This window comes from Pan troglodytes, chromosome 20 (assembly GCF_028858775.2).
Source record: "Pan troglodytes isolate AG18354 chromosome 20, NHGRI_mPanTro3-v2.0_pri, whole genome shotgun sequence".
Lineage (NCBI taxonomy): Eukaryota > Metazoa > Chordata > Mammalia > Primates > Hominidae > Pan > Pan troglodytes.
Window position 1 is genome coordinate 50,465,777 of NC_072418.2, and position 14,145 is coordinate 50,479,921.

General features: G+C 51.2%; 1 protein-coding gene across 8 annotated transcripts in view; it reads right to left on the reverse strand.

The window, feature by feature from the left end:
- ZNF541 (zinc finger protein 541) overlaps positions 1 to 14,145 on the reverse strand; it is a 52,766-nt gene that overhangs the window by 14,030 nt on the left and 24,591 nt on the right. For 6 of the 8 annotated variants that reach the window (XM_063800801.1, XM_016936348.3, XM_054674193.2 and 3 more), the window contains 5 exons: positions 9,432 to 11,286; positions 6,202 to 6,260; positions 5,487 to 5,646; positions 5,013 to 5,186; positions 3,429 to 3,753 (listed from right to left, as the gene is read on the reverse strand). In XM_063800801.1, coding sequence (XP_063656871.1) covers positions 3,429 to 3,753; positions 5,013 to 5,186; positions 5,487 to 5,646; positions 6,202 to 6,260; positions 9,432 to 11,286 — 2,573 coding nt within the window. The remainder of the gene's footprint in view (positions 1 to 3,428; positions 3,754 to 5,012; positions 5,187 to 5,486; positions 5,647 to 6,201; positions 6,261 to 9,431; positions 11,287 to 14,145) is intronic. The other 2 variants (XM_063800802.1, XM_054674194.2) reach the window with 1 other exon arrangement.

Sequence of the window (14,145 nt, forward strand, 5' to 3'; positions counted from 1 at the left end):
AGTGTGATACTGGCATAAGGATAAGTATACAGATCAATTCAATAGAATTGAACACCCAGAAATACACCCACATGTTTATGGTCAATTGATTTCTAACAATGAATTGTGCTGAGTCAATTCAATGGGAAGTCTTCAAAAAATGCTGCTGGAAGAACTGGATATACACATGCAAAAAAATGAATTTGGACCTTTACCTCATGTAATATATAAAAGTTATCTTCAAATTGATTACAGACCTAAACCTAAGAGTCAAAATTACAAAGCTCTTTTTTTTTTTTTTCTGTTGCCCAGGCTGGAGTGCAGTGGTGCCATCCTGGCTCACTGCAACCTCCGCCTCCCGGGTTCAAGCGATTCTCTGTCTCAGCCTCCTGAGTAGCTGGGATTACAGTGCCTGCCACCACACCCGGCTAATTCTTTTGTATTTTTAGTAGAGACGGGATTTCACCAAGTTGGCCAGGCTGGTCTTGAGCTCCTGACCTTGTGATCCGCCCACCTCAGCTTCCCAAAGTGCTGGCATTACAGGCGTGAGCCACCACGCCCGGCCCAAAATTACAAAACTCTTACAGGGAAACAAGAGTGACTCTGCATGACTTGGGTCAGGCAAATCTTCACATATAACACCACAAGAACAAATAACAAAAGAAAGGAAATTGGGCTTCATGAAAATTAGAAATGTTTGTCCTGCAAAAGGACCACTTTACACCTACTAGGATGGTTATACTTAAAAAGATAGACAATAACAAGTGTTGACAAGAAGGAGGAGAAATGAAAATGTTCATATACTGCTACTGGAAATTTAAAGTGGCCCAGCCATTTTGGAAAACAATCCGGCAGTTTGTAAACAGTTAAATATGGAGTTACCATATGACCCAGCACTACACTCCTAGTTATCTACCCAAGAGAGCTGAGAACATAAATCCACACAAAAACCTATACATAAGGCTGGGTGTGGTGGCTCAGGCCTCTAATCCCAGCACTTTGGAAGGCCAATGCAGGAGGACTGTTTCACCCCAGAGTTGTTTTTTTTTTTTTGAGACCAAATTTAGCTCTTTCACCCAGGCTGAAGTGAATGGCATGGTCTCGGCTTACTGCAACCTCCGCTGCCGAGACCAGCTCGATCGGGGAGACCCTAACCCAGCGGCGCTAGAGGAATTAAAGACACACACAGAAATATAGAGGAGTGGAGTGGGAAATCAGGGGTCTCACAGCTTTCAGAGCTAAGAGCCCTGAACAGAGATTTACCCACATATTTATTGACAGCAAGCCAGTGATAAGCATTGTTTCTATAGATTATAGATCAATTAAAAGTATTCCTTACAGGAAACAAAGGGATGGGCCAAAATATAGGGATAGGTCTGGCTAGTTATCTGCAGCAGGTGCATGTCCTTAAGGCACAGATCGCTCATGCTATTGTTTGTGGTTTAAGAACGCCTTTAAGCAGTTTTCTGCCCTGGGTCGGCCAGGTGTTCCTTGCCTTCATTCCGGTAAACCCACAACCTTCCAGCGTGGGTGTCATGGCCATTATGAACATGTCACAGTGCTGCAGAGATTTTGTTTATGGCCAGTTTTGGGGCCAGTTTATGGCCAGATTTTGGGGGGCCTGTTCCCAACACTGCACCCTCAGTTCAAGCGATTCTCCTGCCTCAGCCTCCTGAGTGGCCAGGATTATAGGCACCCGCCACCATGCTCGTCTAATTTTTATATTTTTAGTAGAGACGAGGTTTTGCCATGTTGGCCAGCCTGGTCTCGAACTCCTGACCTTAGGTGATCCACCCGCCCCAGCCTCCCAAAGTGCTAGGATTACAGGCATGAACCACCATGCCTGGCCCACCTCAGAGTTTGAGACCAGTCTGGGCAACATGGCAAGACCCCCCTCCCTACATAAAAACAATTACAAAAAGTTAGCCAGGCATGGGGGTGCATGCCTGTAGGCCCAGCTACTCTGGGCCGAAGCAGAAGGATCAGTTGAGCCCAGGAGGTTGAAGCTGCAGTGAGCTGTGATCATACAACTGCACTCCAGCCTGGGTGACAAGAGTGAGACCTTGTCTCCCAAAAAAACCCCCAAAATTTCTATATGAATGTTTATGGCAGCATTATTCATAATAGCCCAAAGTGGAAACAACCCAAATGTCCATCAACTGATAAATAAACAAAATGGGGCCCATCTGTACAAGGGAAAAATGTTCGGCCATAAAAAGGAATTGAGCACTGATATGCACTACAATATGAAGGGACTCTGAAAACATGCCAAGTGAAATAAACTAGACACAAAAGGCTGCATATTGTATGATTCTACTTACATGAAATGTCCTGAATAGGCAAATCCAAAGAGAGAAGGCAGATGAGTGGGTGCCCAGGCTGGGGGAAGAGGGGACTGTGGGGATATGGGCGGAGTCACTGCTAATGAGCTCTGGCTTCTTCTGGGGATGCTAAGCGTGCTCTAAAATTAAGACTATGTGATAGTTGCACGGCCTTGTGAATATCCTAAAAATCACTGCATACTCTAAATGGGTGATTTGCATGGTATGTGAAGTACAGCTCAATAAATCTGTTAGGAAAATTACATAGGCCAGGCCAGGCACAGTGGCTCACACCTGTAATCCCAGCACTTTGGGAGGCTGAGGAGGGTGGATCACTGGAAGTCAGGAGCTCGAGACCAGCCTGGCCAACATGGTGAAATCCCATCTCTACTAAAAATACAAAAATTAGCCAGGCATGATGGCGCACGCCTGTAGTCCCAGCTACTTGGGAGGCTGAGGCAGGAGAATTGCTTGAACTTGGGAGTTGGAGGTTTCAGTCAGCCAAGATCACGCCACTGCACTCTGGCCTGGGTGACAGAGTGATACTCTGTCTCAAAAAAAAAAAAAAAAGGAAATGACACAGACTGGACAGGGTGGCTCACACATTTAATGCCAGTACTTTGGGAGGTCAAGGCAGCAAAATCACAAGTCCAGGAGCTCGAGACCAGCCTGGACAACATAGCAAGACCCCATCTCTAAGAAAAATAAAAAATTAGCCAGGTGTGGTGATGCGCACCTGTAGTCCCAACTATTTGGGAGTCTGAGGCTGGAGGATCTCTTGAGACCAGGAGATCGAGGCTGCAGTGAGCTGTGATCAAGCCACTGCACTCCAGCCTGGGTGACAGAGCAAGACCCTGCCTCAAAAAAGAAAAAGAAAATGACACAGAAGGGCAGGCAGAAGCATGGTCAGGCTAAATGGCCTCTAAGTTTTCTTTCGGGCTGTAAAATTCTATGCACTAGAAGGCACTTAGATCAGTCCTGGGGCGCATCTGAATAGCAAAGGAACCCTCAGACTAGGTACACCCAGGCAGGAGACAATCACTGAACCCAATGCTACAAGGTAGAGTGGCTGTGGTCCGCAGGCAATCCACCCTGGGATCACAGAGTGAGTGCCCCAGCCTCACTCACCGAGCATGGAGCTGATGAGCTGGTCAGGGCTGGCCTGAGTGGACGTGGAACAGAGGGTGTTGAAGTACACCCCAGAGCCCTCCCGGATGGGGCTGAGCATTGGGGGTGGTGTGTAGGGGGAGCACTGGAATAAGCCCTTCAGGAGGCAGTCCACCAGGAACATGGGCGACCGCAGGCGGCTCTGGTGGCATCCTGCAGGGCCAGGCTCCCCAGCCGTGGAGGGTGGAGGAGGGATGAACAGCCCCTTGGGTGGGGGCCGCTTCTTCCGCTTTCTCTGCTGGCTGCTCTCCTTGCTGTCTCGCTCCTCCCCGTCTTTCTCTTGTCCCTGAAGAAGTTTAGAACCACAGGTGTTCGCCTGAAGCCACCTACTGCACCACTCCATCTCCAGGATGGAAAGAGAGCAGGAAAAGGAGACCGGCCAGAGACAGGAAACTAGGAAATGCACACCCGGCGAAGGAGGCTGGCCACACCTGAGCCAGACCTGACGTACTGAGCCTGGCGATGATCCGGCTGCAGCCTTCTCCTGCACCCACTGCCCCAGCAGAGCCCCTGACTCTGTGTGAGAACAGCCTCAATCATTAAGATGACTGGCCCTTAAAAAGAGAGAGATCCCCAGAGATACAGTGTGACGGTGAAGAAAGAAATGCTGCTCCACCCAAATGACAAGCACCGAAATGACCCAGCCACTGACTCAGGGGACCTTCAGGTCCATGGACTGTGTCCCCGAGTCCAGCAGGAGCTTCTTCAGTAGGGGGTCCTCCAGTACAGGCTGCAGAGACAAGCCCTACGAGACTGATCACTCGTAACTCACCATGCTCTCTCTCACCTCCACAAAATCTCCTCTCCGCTCTGCCAGCCCTACTCCTCCTCATCCTCTAGGTCTCAGATCCCATACCTCCTCCTCCAGGAAGCCCTCCCTTACCTCCTCAGGCTGGGTCAGGAGCCCCCTGGGAACTCTCTGGGCTCCCTCTGCTCCCAGCTCTGCCTACTCTGGGTTGTCACTGTCTGGGGACAGGCCTGTCTCCTCCACTGGACTAGGAGCCCTGGGAGGCAGGGCCCAGGCTATTGTGGTCACCTCTGTGTCCCCAGCACCACCCAGCACAGGGCCTGGCACAGAGGGGCTCAGTGAATGCTGAATGACTGAATTAACATGCAAACCAGGTTCTTCTGGATCAAGATTTTCTTTTTTTTTTTTTTGAGACAGAGTCTCACTCTGTTACCCAGGCTAGAGTGCAGTGGTGTGATCTCAGCTCACTGCAACCTCTCCTTCCTGGGTTCAAGTGATTCTCGGGCCTCAGCCTCCCGAGTAGCTGGGTTTACAGGTGCCTGCCACCATGCCCAGCTAATTTTTTTGTATTTTTAGTAGACACAGGGTTTCACCATGTTGCCCAGGCTGGTCTCGAATACCTGAGCTCAGGCAATCCACCCGCCTCAGCCTCCCAAAGTGCTGGGATTACAGGCATGAGCCACCACGTCCAGCCTGGAGTCAAAGATTTTCTGTGGTATCTGGTTTGGGTTTTTCCTACGGCTTCCCCCAGCAGCTGGGGGCAGTGGCAGGAAGGAGGCAGACCGACAAGCACCCACCATGGCCATGCTCCCTATGTGTCGGGTCACTGGAACCACGGGGATCGATTGGGGGACCACCAAAGGGGCTGCAGCTGTGGGGTCCAAGGGCTTCTTGGCTCCTGGGGGACTATGCCTGTCCCCTTCTGGCCTCAGCACCTGTCTTAGCGGCTTGCAAAACTCTGTGCCAAACACCTAAACACAGAAGAGAAGAGATGGCTCTTTAAGAGATAAGGTAGGTAGGGAAAGGAAGAGCTGCTTCAGCAAAAAAAGCTGTCATAGAAAACAGCAGTGAGTCTGTGGCATGGACCAAGCTGGAGAGCTGCTGCAGCCCATGGCAATGGCCTGCCGCCCCTGGAGAGCCACACAGCCTGAGTCCAGCCCCCGACCCAGAGTGACGTCCCCATCCTGAGATAAGTGACACCAGTCTCGTTTACTCCCCACAGGCCTGCCAGAAACCCAGTAACCACCAAGCCACTGGTCGTTCCCCTTCACCTGCGGTTCCTGCTTCCCTCGAGGTGACGGCCACTGGTCGCTGTGAAAACACATGTGGCTGCTCAGCCCTTTCTCCGTATAAAACATCTGGCTGCAGTTCTTGCAGACAAAAGTGCTCCTGGGCTTCGTCCAGTCTGTGGGACTGCCATTTTGCTGGTTACTGTGGGACATGGCAGGAAAGAAGAGTGGGAGATTAGGACTCTGTCCTTGATCACTGATTTTTTGTTGTTTTTTTTCTTTTTTGTCTATAACTCCAATCCACTGACTTTTTTTTTTTTTGGAGATGGAGTCTCACTCTGTTGCCCAGACTGGAGTGCGGTGGCACCATCTCGGCTCACTGTAACCTCCACCTCCTGGGTTCAAGTGATTTTCGTGCCTCAGCCTCCCAAGTAGCTAAGATTACAGGTGTGTGCCAATATACGTGGCTAATTTTTATATTTCTAGTAGAGACAGAGTTTCACCATGTTGGCCAGGCTGGTCTCGAATTTCTGACCTCAAATGATCCCCCTGCCTCAGCCTCCTGAAGTGCTGGGATTACAGGCGTGAGCCACCGCGTCCAGCCTGACTACTCTTGATAAACCCTATAAAATGGAGGCTGTACTCTAATCCCATTAGAACTGAAAGCATCCTCCCCACTCACTTGTCCAGGGCCGGCACAGGAAGGCCAGAGGACTCCTGTCAGGGTGCATGCAGGATCGGGGGCTTCTTAACTTACCCTCTGCCTGCCACGTTCTCTTCCTTCACCGGATGGGGGAGCCTGTAGATGTTTCCACCCTGAAGATGAAAATGCATCTGAACCAACACATCCAAAATGAAGAGGCAAGAAGAGCTCAAATTACAGACTTTCAGAAGAAAACATCAGAGTAAATCTTCATGACCTTGGATTAGACAGTGGTTTCTTAGATAAGACACCAAAGCAAAACAGACAAATTAGACTTCATCAAAATGTAAAACTTTTAGCCAGGAGTGGTGGCTCATGCCTGTGATCCCAGGACTTTGGGAGGCCGAGGTGGGAGGATTGCTTCAGCCCAGGAGTTTGAGACCAGCCTGGGCAACATGGCGAAACCCCGTCTCTACAAAAAATACAAAAATTGGCCTGGCATACTGGCGTGGGCCTGAGGTCCCAGCGACTCAGGAGGCTGAGGTGGGAGAATCACTTGAGCCCAGGAGTTCAAGGTTGCAGTGAGCCATGATCGTACAACTTCACTCCAGCCTGAGTGACAGTGAGACCCTGTCTCAAAAAAAAATAAAAAATAAAAAATAAAAACTTTTGTCCTGCAAATGGTATCATAAATAAAGTGAAAAGACAGACCACAAAATGAGAGAATATTTGCAAGTCACGTGTCAGATAAGGGTCTTGCATCCAGAATATATAGAGAACTCAAAAAATAGTAATTTGATTTTAAAAAATAAGCAAAGGACCTGAACAGACATTTCTTCTAGAAAGATACACAGATGGCCAATAAGAACACAGAAAGGTGTTCAACGTCAGCAGCCACGGGGAAATACAAATCAAAACCACAATGAGATACTGCTTCACACCCGCCAGGGTAGTTATAATTTAAACAAACCACGGACAATAACAAGTGTTAGTGAGGACATGGAGAATGTGGAGCCCTCATACACTGTGGGTGGGAAGAGGAAACAAGCAAAACAGCCTAGTAGTTCCTCAGACCTAAAACAGAGAGCTGCTGTACGACCTGGCGATTCTACTCCTAGAACATAAATCCCCATAAAAATTTGTACATGGGTGAATATTCACAGGAGCACTATATTCAAAATAGCCAAAAAGTGGAAACAACCCAAATGTCCATCCACTGATGAACAGACAAATAAAACGCGGCCTTATCCATCCAACAGAGGATCACTCAGTCATGGAAAGGAATGCAGCTCTGCCGTTTGCCACCCCACGGATGAGCCTGGAAAACGTCACGCTGAGTGAAGGAAGCCAGATACAAATGCCACAGAGTGCATGATTCCACTCATATGCAATGTCCAGAACAGACACATCCACAGAGACAGAAAGGAGACTCGTGGCTGCCAGGCCCTGGGGGGAGGGCGAGATTGTGGGTGACAACTAAGAAATGTGGGGTTCCTTTTGGGGAGATGAAACTGTTCTGGCAAAGAGTGGGGATGGTTGCACGATCTTGTGAATATACTACAAATTACCCAATGCTACACTTTAAAATGGTGTATTCAGGCCAGGCACCATGACTCATGCCTGTAATCTCAGCACTTTGGGAGGCCGAGGCAAGCAGATCACCTGAGGTCAGGAAAGACCAGCCTGGCCAACACAGTGACACCCTGGCTCTACTAAAAATACAAAAATTAGCTGGGCATGGTGATGTGTGCCTGTAATCCCAGCTACTTGGAAGGCCCAGGCAGGAGAATTGCTTGAACTTGGGAGGCAGAGGCTGCAGTAAGCCAAGATTGCACCACTATACTCCAGCCTGGGCAACAGAGTGAGAGACTCCGTCTCAAAAATAAATTTGGCCAGGCACAGTGGCTCACACCTGTAATCTCAGCACTTTGGGAGGCTGAGGCGGGTGGATCACGAGGTCAGGAGTTCAAGACCAGCCTGGCCAAGATGGTGAAACCTCGTCTCTACTAAACACACAAAAATTAGCCAGACGTGGTGGCGCATGCCTGTAATCCCAGCTACTCGGAGGCCGAGGCAGAGAACTGCTTGAACCCAGGAGGCGGAGGTTGCAATGAGCTGAGATAGCACCACTGCATTCCAGCCTGGGCGACAGAGACTCCATCATAAATAAATAAATAAAATAAATTTAAAAAATAAAATAAAGTGGTGGATTTGGCTGGGCATGGTGGCTCATGCCTGTAATCCCAACACTTTAGGAGGCCGAGATGAGAGGATTGCTTGAACCCAGGGGTTCAAGACCAGGCTGGGCAACATAGCGAGACCCCCCCATCTCTAAAAAATATATAAAAAATAAAATGGTGCATTATTTGGCACCTGAATAATAAAGATGTTAACAAAACAAAAATGAGGTAGCTGTGGTATGATGGGAAGCTACTCATCCTCCTGAGTAGCTGGGACCACAGGCGTGCACCACCATGCCCAACTAATTTTTTTAAATTTTGGTAGAGACAGGGTTTCGCCATGTTGCCCAGGTTGGACCTGGAGTCAGGAGACCTGGATGAGCTCTTTGGACCAGGCCCTCCAAACACAACGTCTGGAGGAACCAGTGAATAATTATCAATGTGCTTAAGTGTGGGGCACGATGCAGGTGCCCACTTGTGCTCGTGGAAACCAAGACTCACAATCAGAAAACACATGGCCATTTCAAGCAGGAATCTTTAAAGGAAAGAGAGCATCTACCTTCATATCCTCTGAAGATTCTAAAAAGGCAAATCCAAAGGGAAACAAGAGAAAAAAAAAAAAGCAAAAAAGGCTTCGTGAGATAACAGTGTTTTGAACAGCTCTGGGATATCCTCATGTAGATCTTTTTTTTTTTTTAAGACAGGGTCTTGCTCTGTTGCCCAGGCTGGAGTGCAGAGACACAATCTCAGCTCACTGAAACCTCCATCTTCCAGGTTCAAGCGATTCTCCCCCACCTCAGCCTCTCGAGTAGCTGGGACCACAGGCGTGTGCCACCACGCCCAGCTACTTTTTAAAAATTTTGGTAGAGACTGGGTTTCGCCATGTTGCCTAGGCTGATCTCGAACTCCTGAGCTCAAGCAGTCTCCCCACTTCAGCCTCCCATCCCAAAGGGCTGGGATTACAGGCATAAGCCACCTCACCTGGCCTCATTCTGGTCTTTTTTTTTTTAGTGGGGAAAACCACAATCTTTCGGAACCTTAATTCCTTCCTCTGTAAAATTGCATCTGGGGACTCTCTGAAATGAAATAAAATGCCTGGACAACTAACAAATGCAAAGGAAACTCACTCCACTCTGGTCAGGCCACGTGAGAGAGAGCTGGTACCTGGATTCTGCTGAATATTGTCAGCTTGGACTTGGAGGGATCTGCCGGGGGGCCGGCCGATGAGAAGGAGGCCATGGCTACCTGGCTCGGAGAAGCCGCACAGCACATATCCATCTTCGCCTTCTCTTTCCGGAAGCCGGAGAATCGCGGGGCCCTGGGGTTGCCCAAGAGCCGGTAGCCTCCACCCCGGGAGCAGGCTGGGCCCTTTTCACCTTTTGTGATCCTTGAAGCCGCGCCATTCTCGGCTGGGGCCTGCTTCCCTGGCAGCGAGGCTCCTGGTGGCTCCTCCCCACCTAACTGGGTCTGCCGTTGGCCTGTGGAGGGGAAGATGTCCTCCAGGTCCAAGGTCCCTTTAGAGGATCGCAGCTGCTTGGCCAGAGAAGAGATGTCTGGATTCCTGGAAGGGTCCAGAGACGGTGCTGCAAGGGGCGTTGGAACCGCGGCCACTTTCAGTCCCCCCTTTGCGTCTCGTCTCGTGCTGCCGGGGGAGGCCTCTCTGGGAACCCCGGGTGTGGTTTTTCTCCTGCGGGCTGGGGAGCCCTCTGCCTCGGGGTTTCCAGGGCCGGCGTGGAGAGAGTCCACAGCAGGAGCCAGTGGCGGGGGCTGCTGCGGCCACGGCCCCTGCAGCGGCCTCAGGGCGGCTGGTTTGCCCTCGGGCGCAGGGAGCTGGGAGGAGGCTGCTGCCACCTGGGCATGGGAGAAGATCCGCTGGGACTTGGTGATCATCTGGAACACCTGCATCTGCTCGTGGCTCACAAGAGGTTCCTGAGACTTGAGGAAGAGCTGGCGGAAGAGCGGTGAGGCATCCGCAGGGAGCCCGCCTGCCTTCTGGGCCTCCTGGAGGCCGGGCTCCCCGGGGTTCTGGCACAGGAAGGAGTCGCAGTCGACCTTGACCTTCTTGGGGGCGCAGGGGTCATCTTCCCCGCTGGCCGACCTGGGGTCGCTCGGGGCCTCCGCGGGGACCCTGAGGAGCGCGGCAGGGAAGGGCAGAGCATCCTCCAGGCCGCCGCCGGGGCCGGGCGGGGACTCCTCCGAGGGGCTTCCGCTGCTGGGTCCCGGGCCAGACTCGGAGCCCTCCCGCGAGGGCACGGCCGAGGGCTTGTGGACAACAAACACGTTGTTGCCTTTGCTTTTGGGACAGCCCGGCAGGTTCCGGAGCCACTGGAAGCTGTGGCTCGATGGCTGGGAACTGGCAGGGACCGTCTGGCCTCGGAAGAGAGGCAGGCAGGCAGGCACGGAGCCGCCCTCGGGCCAGCACTCCGCGGTGGACCGGGCCTGGAGCAGCGCGGTATCTGGCTCCGGCTCTGGCGGGTTGGGGGCGCCGTTCTCGGCGGCCCTGGAATTAGGGGCTGTGAACATGTCAGTGGCCGGCTCTTTCTGTGGGAGGCGAGGCTCCTCGGGAAGCTCGGTGTCCAGCGCTGCTGGGGCCGCGTGGGGGCCGGCTGGGGTGCAGGACGAGGACCCCGATGAGGTGGGGCAGGGACAGGCAGTGTTCCTCCCTTCGCTGTCTGAAGCCCCCGCCGGGGCTGGGCCAGGAGAAGGGGTCTTCTGGTGGACGATGCTACTCACGATGCGGCGCAGGAGGTCCCGGTGGGGCAGGAGGGAGCCGGGGGACCTGGCCTCTGGGGGCACCAGGGACCGCAGGCTGCTGGGGGGCGGCTGGCCGGCCGACTCGTGGGCGTGGGAGGAGTCCCCGCAGGCCTCTTCCTCCGGGGGGGCTTCCTTCAGGATGCACAGGCCGTGATGGACCTCGTAGTGCCGGCGCAGAGAGCGGTAGTCGCAGTAGCTCTTGCTGCAGCCCTGCTCGATGCACACGAAGGGCTTTGTCTTCTGATGGGTGAGCATGTGCCCGGTCCTGGAGCCAGACACAAGCAGGGGCGTCACCGGGGCACCTGGGACCGGGCTTTCTGCTGTAGGACCCTGGTGGCCCCCAAAAGTCTGTGGTACAGTTGCACCACAATTCAGAAATTGTACTCAGCCCCCACGAGGAAAGACCACCCAGCAAACCCTGCTTCGGTCAAAGCCATCTGGCAGGGGAGTTCCTCTCCCCTCACCTTTAAGCAAACCCCTTACAGAAAAGTAAAAAAAAAAAAAAAAAAAACCAGCGGGGCACAGTGGCTCATGCCTGTAATCCCAGCACTTTGGGAGGCCGAGGTGAGTGGATCACTTGAGGTCAGGAGTTTGAGACCAGCCTGGCCAACATGGTAAAACCCGTCTCTACTAAAAATACAAAAAATTTAGCTGGGTGTAGTGGCACATGCCAGTAATCCCAGCTACTGGGGAAGCTGAGGCAAGAGAATCACTTGTACCCAGGAGATGAAGTGCATTGCAGTGAGCCGAGATCGCACCACTGCACTCCAGCCTGGGCGACAGAGTGAGACTCTATCTCAATAAATAAATAAACAAACAAATAAATAAAATTTTAAAAAATGCAAATAAAAAAATCCACTGAGGCCAGATCAGATTTCCCCAGAGTGGGTTCCCAAGGAACACAAAAACCTCCAGAGTTGCTCCTCAAGGACTTTGGCACAGCTAATAAATAAGTTTTGAAAAAACACCATTCACTCCTTGGAGGTTCACAATGCACAGTAGCAAATTTAATTAATTAATTTTTTGTTTTTGAGACGGAGTCGTGCTCTGTCACCCAGGCTGGAGTGCAATGGCACGATCTCGGCTCACTGCAACTCTGCCCCCCAGGTTCAAGCGATTCTTGTGCCTCAGCCTCCAAGTAGCTGGGACTACAGGTGCGTGCCACCACGCCCAGCTAATTTTTGTATTTTTAGTAGAGACGGGGTTTTGCCTTGTTGGGCAAGCTGGTCTCGAACTCCTGACCCTCAAGTGATCTGCCTGCCTTGGCCTCCCAAAGTGCTGAGATTACAGGCGTGAGCCACTGTACCCGGCACACAGTAGCAAATGTAAAAGCCACACAGAGAGAGACCTGTTTAACTTTCAGTGTCTCTCAAACTTATTTGCCCAGAGAACTGTTTTTGGTTTTGTTTTCAAAAAGCCCCTATTAGCATTCCTGAGAACCAGAATTCTGCAGAATAGACTGGAGGAGATGCTAACTTGGGGACGATCCTTCCTTTAACAAAGGAATCTGTGCCTTACCGTAGGAGACCCCTAAGAAGATGCTACCTGGAAACCCCACAGCAAAGAAGCCAATTTACAGAGGCCCAATCCATAGAAACATTATAGAGCCAAACAGCCAAATGTGCCTATAGTTTCTGCAAACAGAAATGCATGTAAATATGTATTGCATCACACCTACCTCTGCATTAACACATTATAAATATAAGCAGAGGAGTACATCACCCTCTGGGCCCCCAACAGCCCTGCTCTGGACAGTCCTAGTCTATGTGGACTAAATCATAAAGTCTTTCCCCAAAGGCTCACCCTTGGCCTCTGTCTGAGGGAAGCAAAAGAGAGGGAATCAGGAGACCTAAGTTCTACCCCCAGCTATTACCAACTTGTGACATGAGCAAATTGGCTCCTTTTCCTGGGGTAGGTGTGGGTGAGAGGATAAGATGAAAGATGGATTAGTCAAAGCCCCTTGTGAAAGGGAGGAGCCCCGTAAGAATGCTAAGTACTTTCATCTCCCACTTGCAGGTCTCCTGGTTTGAAAAACATGTGTCTTTCTTTCCCCTACAGGCAAGACAAGCTTATCATTTCCAAGACATTAAGCGGTGGCTCACACCTGTAATCCCAGCACTTTGGGGAGGCCGAGTCACGCAGATCACTTGAGAAATCCTGTCTCTACTAAAAATACAAAAATTAGCCAGGCATGGTAGTGCATGCCTGTAGTCCTAGCTACTCAAGATGAGGAGGCAGGAAAATCACTTGAACCCAGGAGGCAGAGGCTGCAGTGAGCTGAGATCACACCTCTGCACTCCAGCCTGAGTGACAGAGCAAGACTGTCCAAAAAAAAAAAAAAAGGAAATTTTGCTCCTGACACTTTTTAAGTCAAAAGTTAAAAGGAAAAGAATGAGTTTTTTAAAAAAGAAAAAAAAAGAAAAAGCTGGGGCCGGGTGTGGTGGCTCACACTTGTAATCCCAGCACTTTGGGAGGCTGAGGCAGGTGGATCACAAGGTCAGGAGTTTGAGACCAGCCTGGCCAATATGGTGAAACCCCATCTCCACTAAAAATACAAAAATTAGCTGGGCGGGGTGGCATGCGCCTGTAGTCCCAGCTGCTCCGGAGGCTGAGGCAGGAGAATCGCTTGAACCTGGGAGGTGAAGGTTGTAGTGAGCCGAGATCGTGCCACTGCACTCCAGCCTGGGTGACAGAGCAAGACTCCGTCTCAAAAAAAAAAAAAAAGAAAAAAGAAAAACAAGGGTTAATGCTCCATTGTCATGTTCTACAAGCAGGCGTCTCATCTTTCCTGTCTCGTGCTATCCCAAAACACAGATAACACGGATCCGTTTTCCTCAGACACCTACCAGAGACTCAGGACATAGCTCTATAAAGTTAGCCCAACTCCTCCCATGACACAATTGACTCAGGAGCCAGCTGTTAGGCGTTTTTAACCCACAAGCGGCCCATCTGCAAACAGAAGCAGGGGCTTCCTCACAGGCGTGAATTTAGGGGCTGGGACAGCAGCGCCCACTCTCTTCCCTGCGCTCTGATGGTGTGAGAAGAACGGAGTGGGCTGGGCACGGTGGCTCACACCTGTAATCCCAGAACTTTGGGAGGCCAAGGCGGAAGGATCACTTGAGGT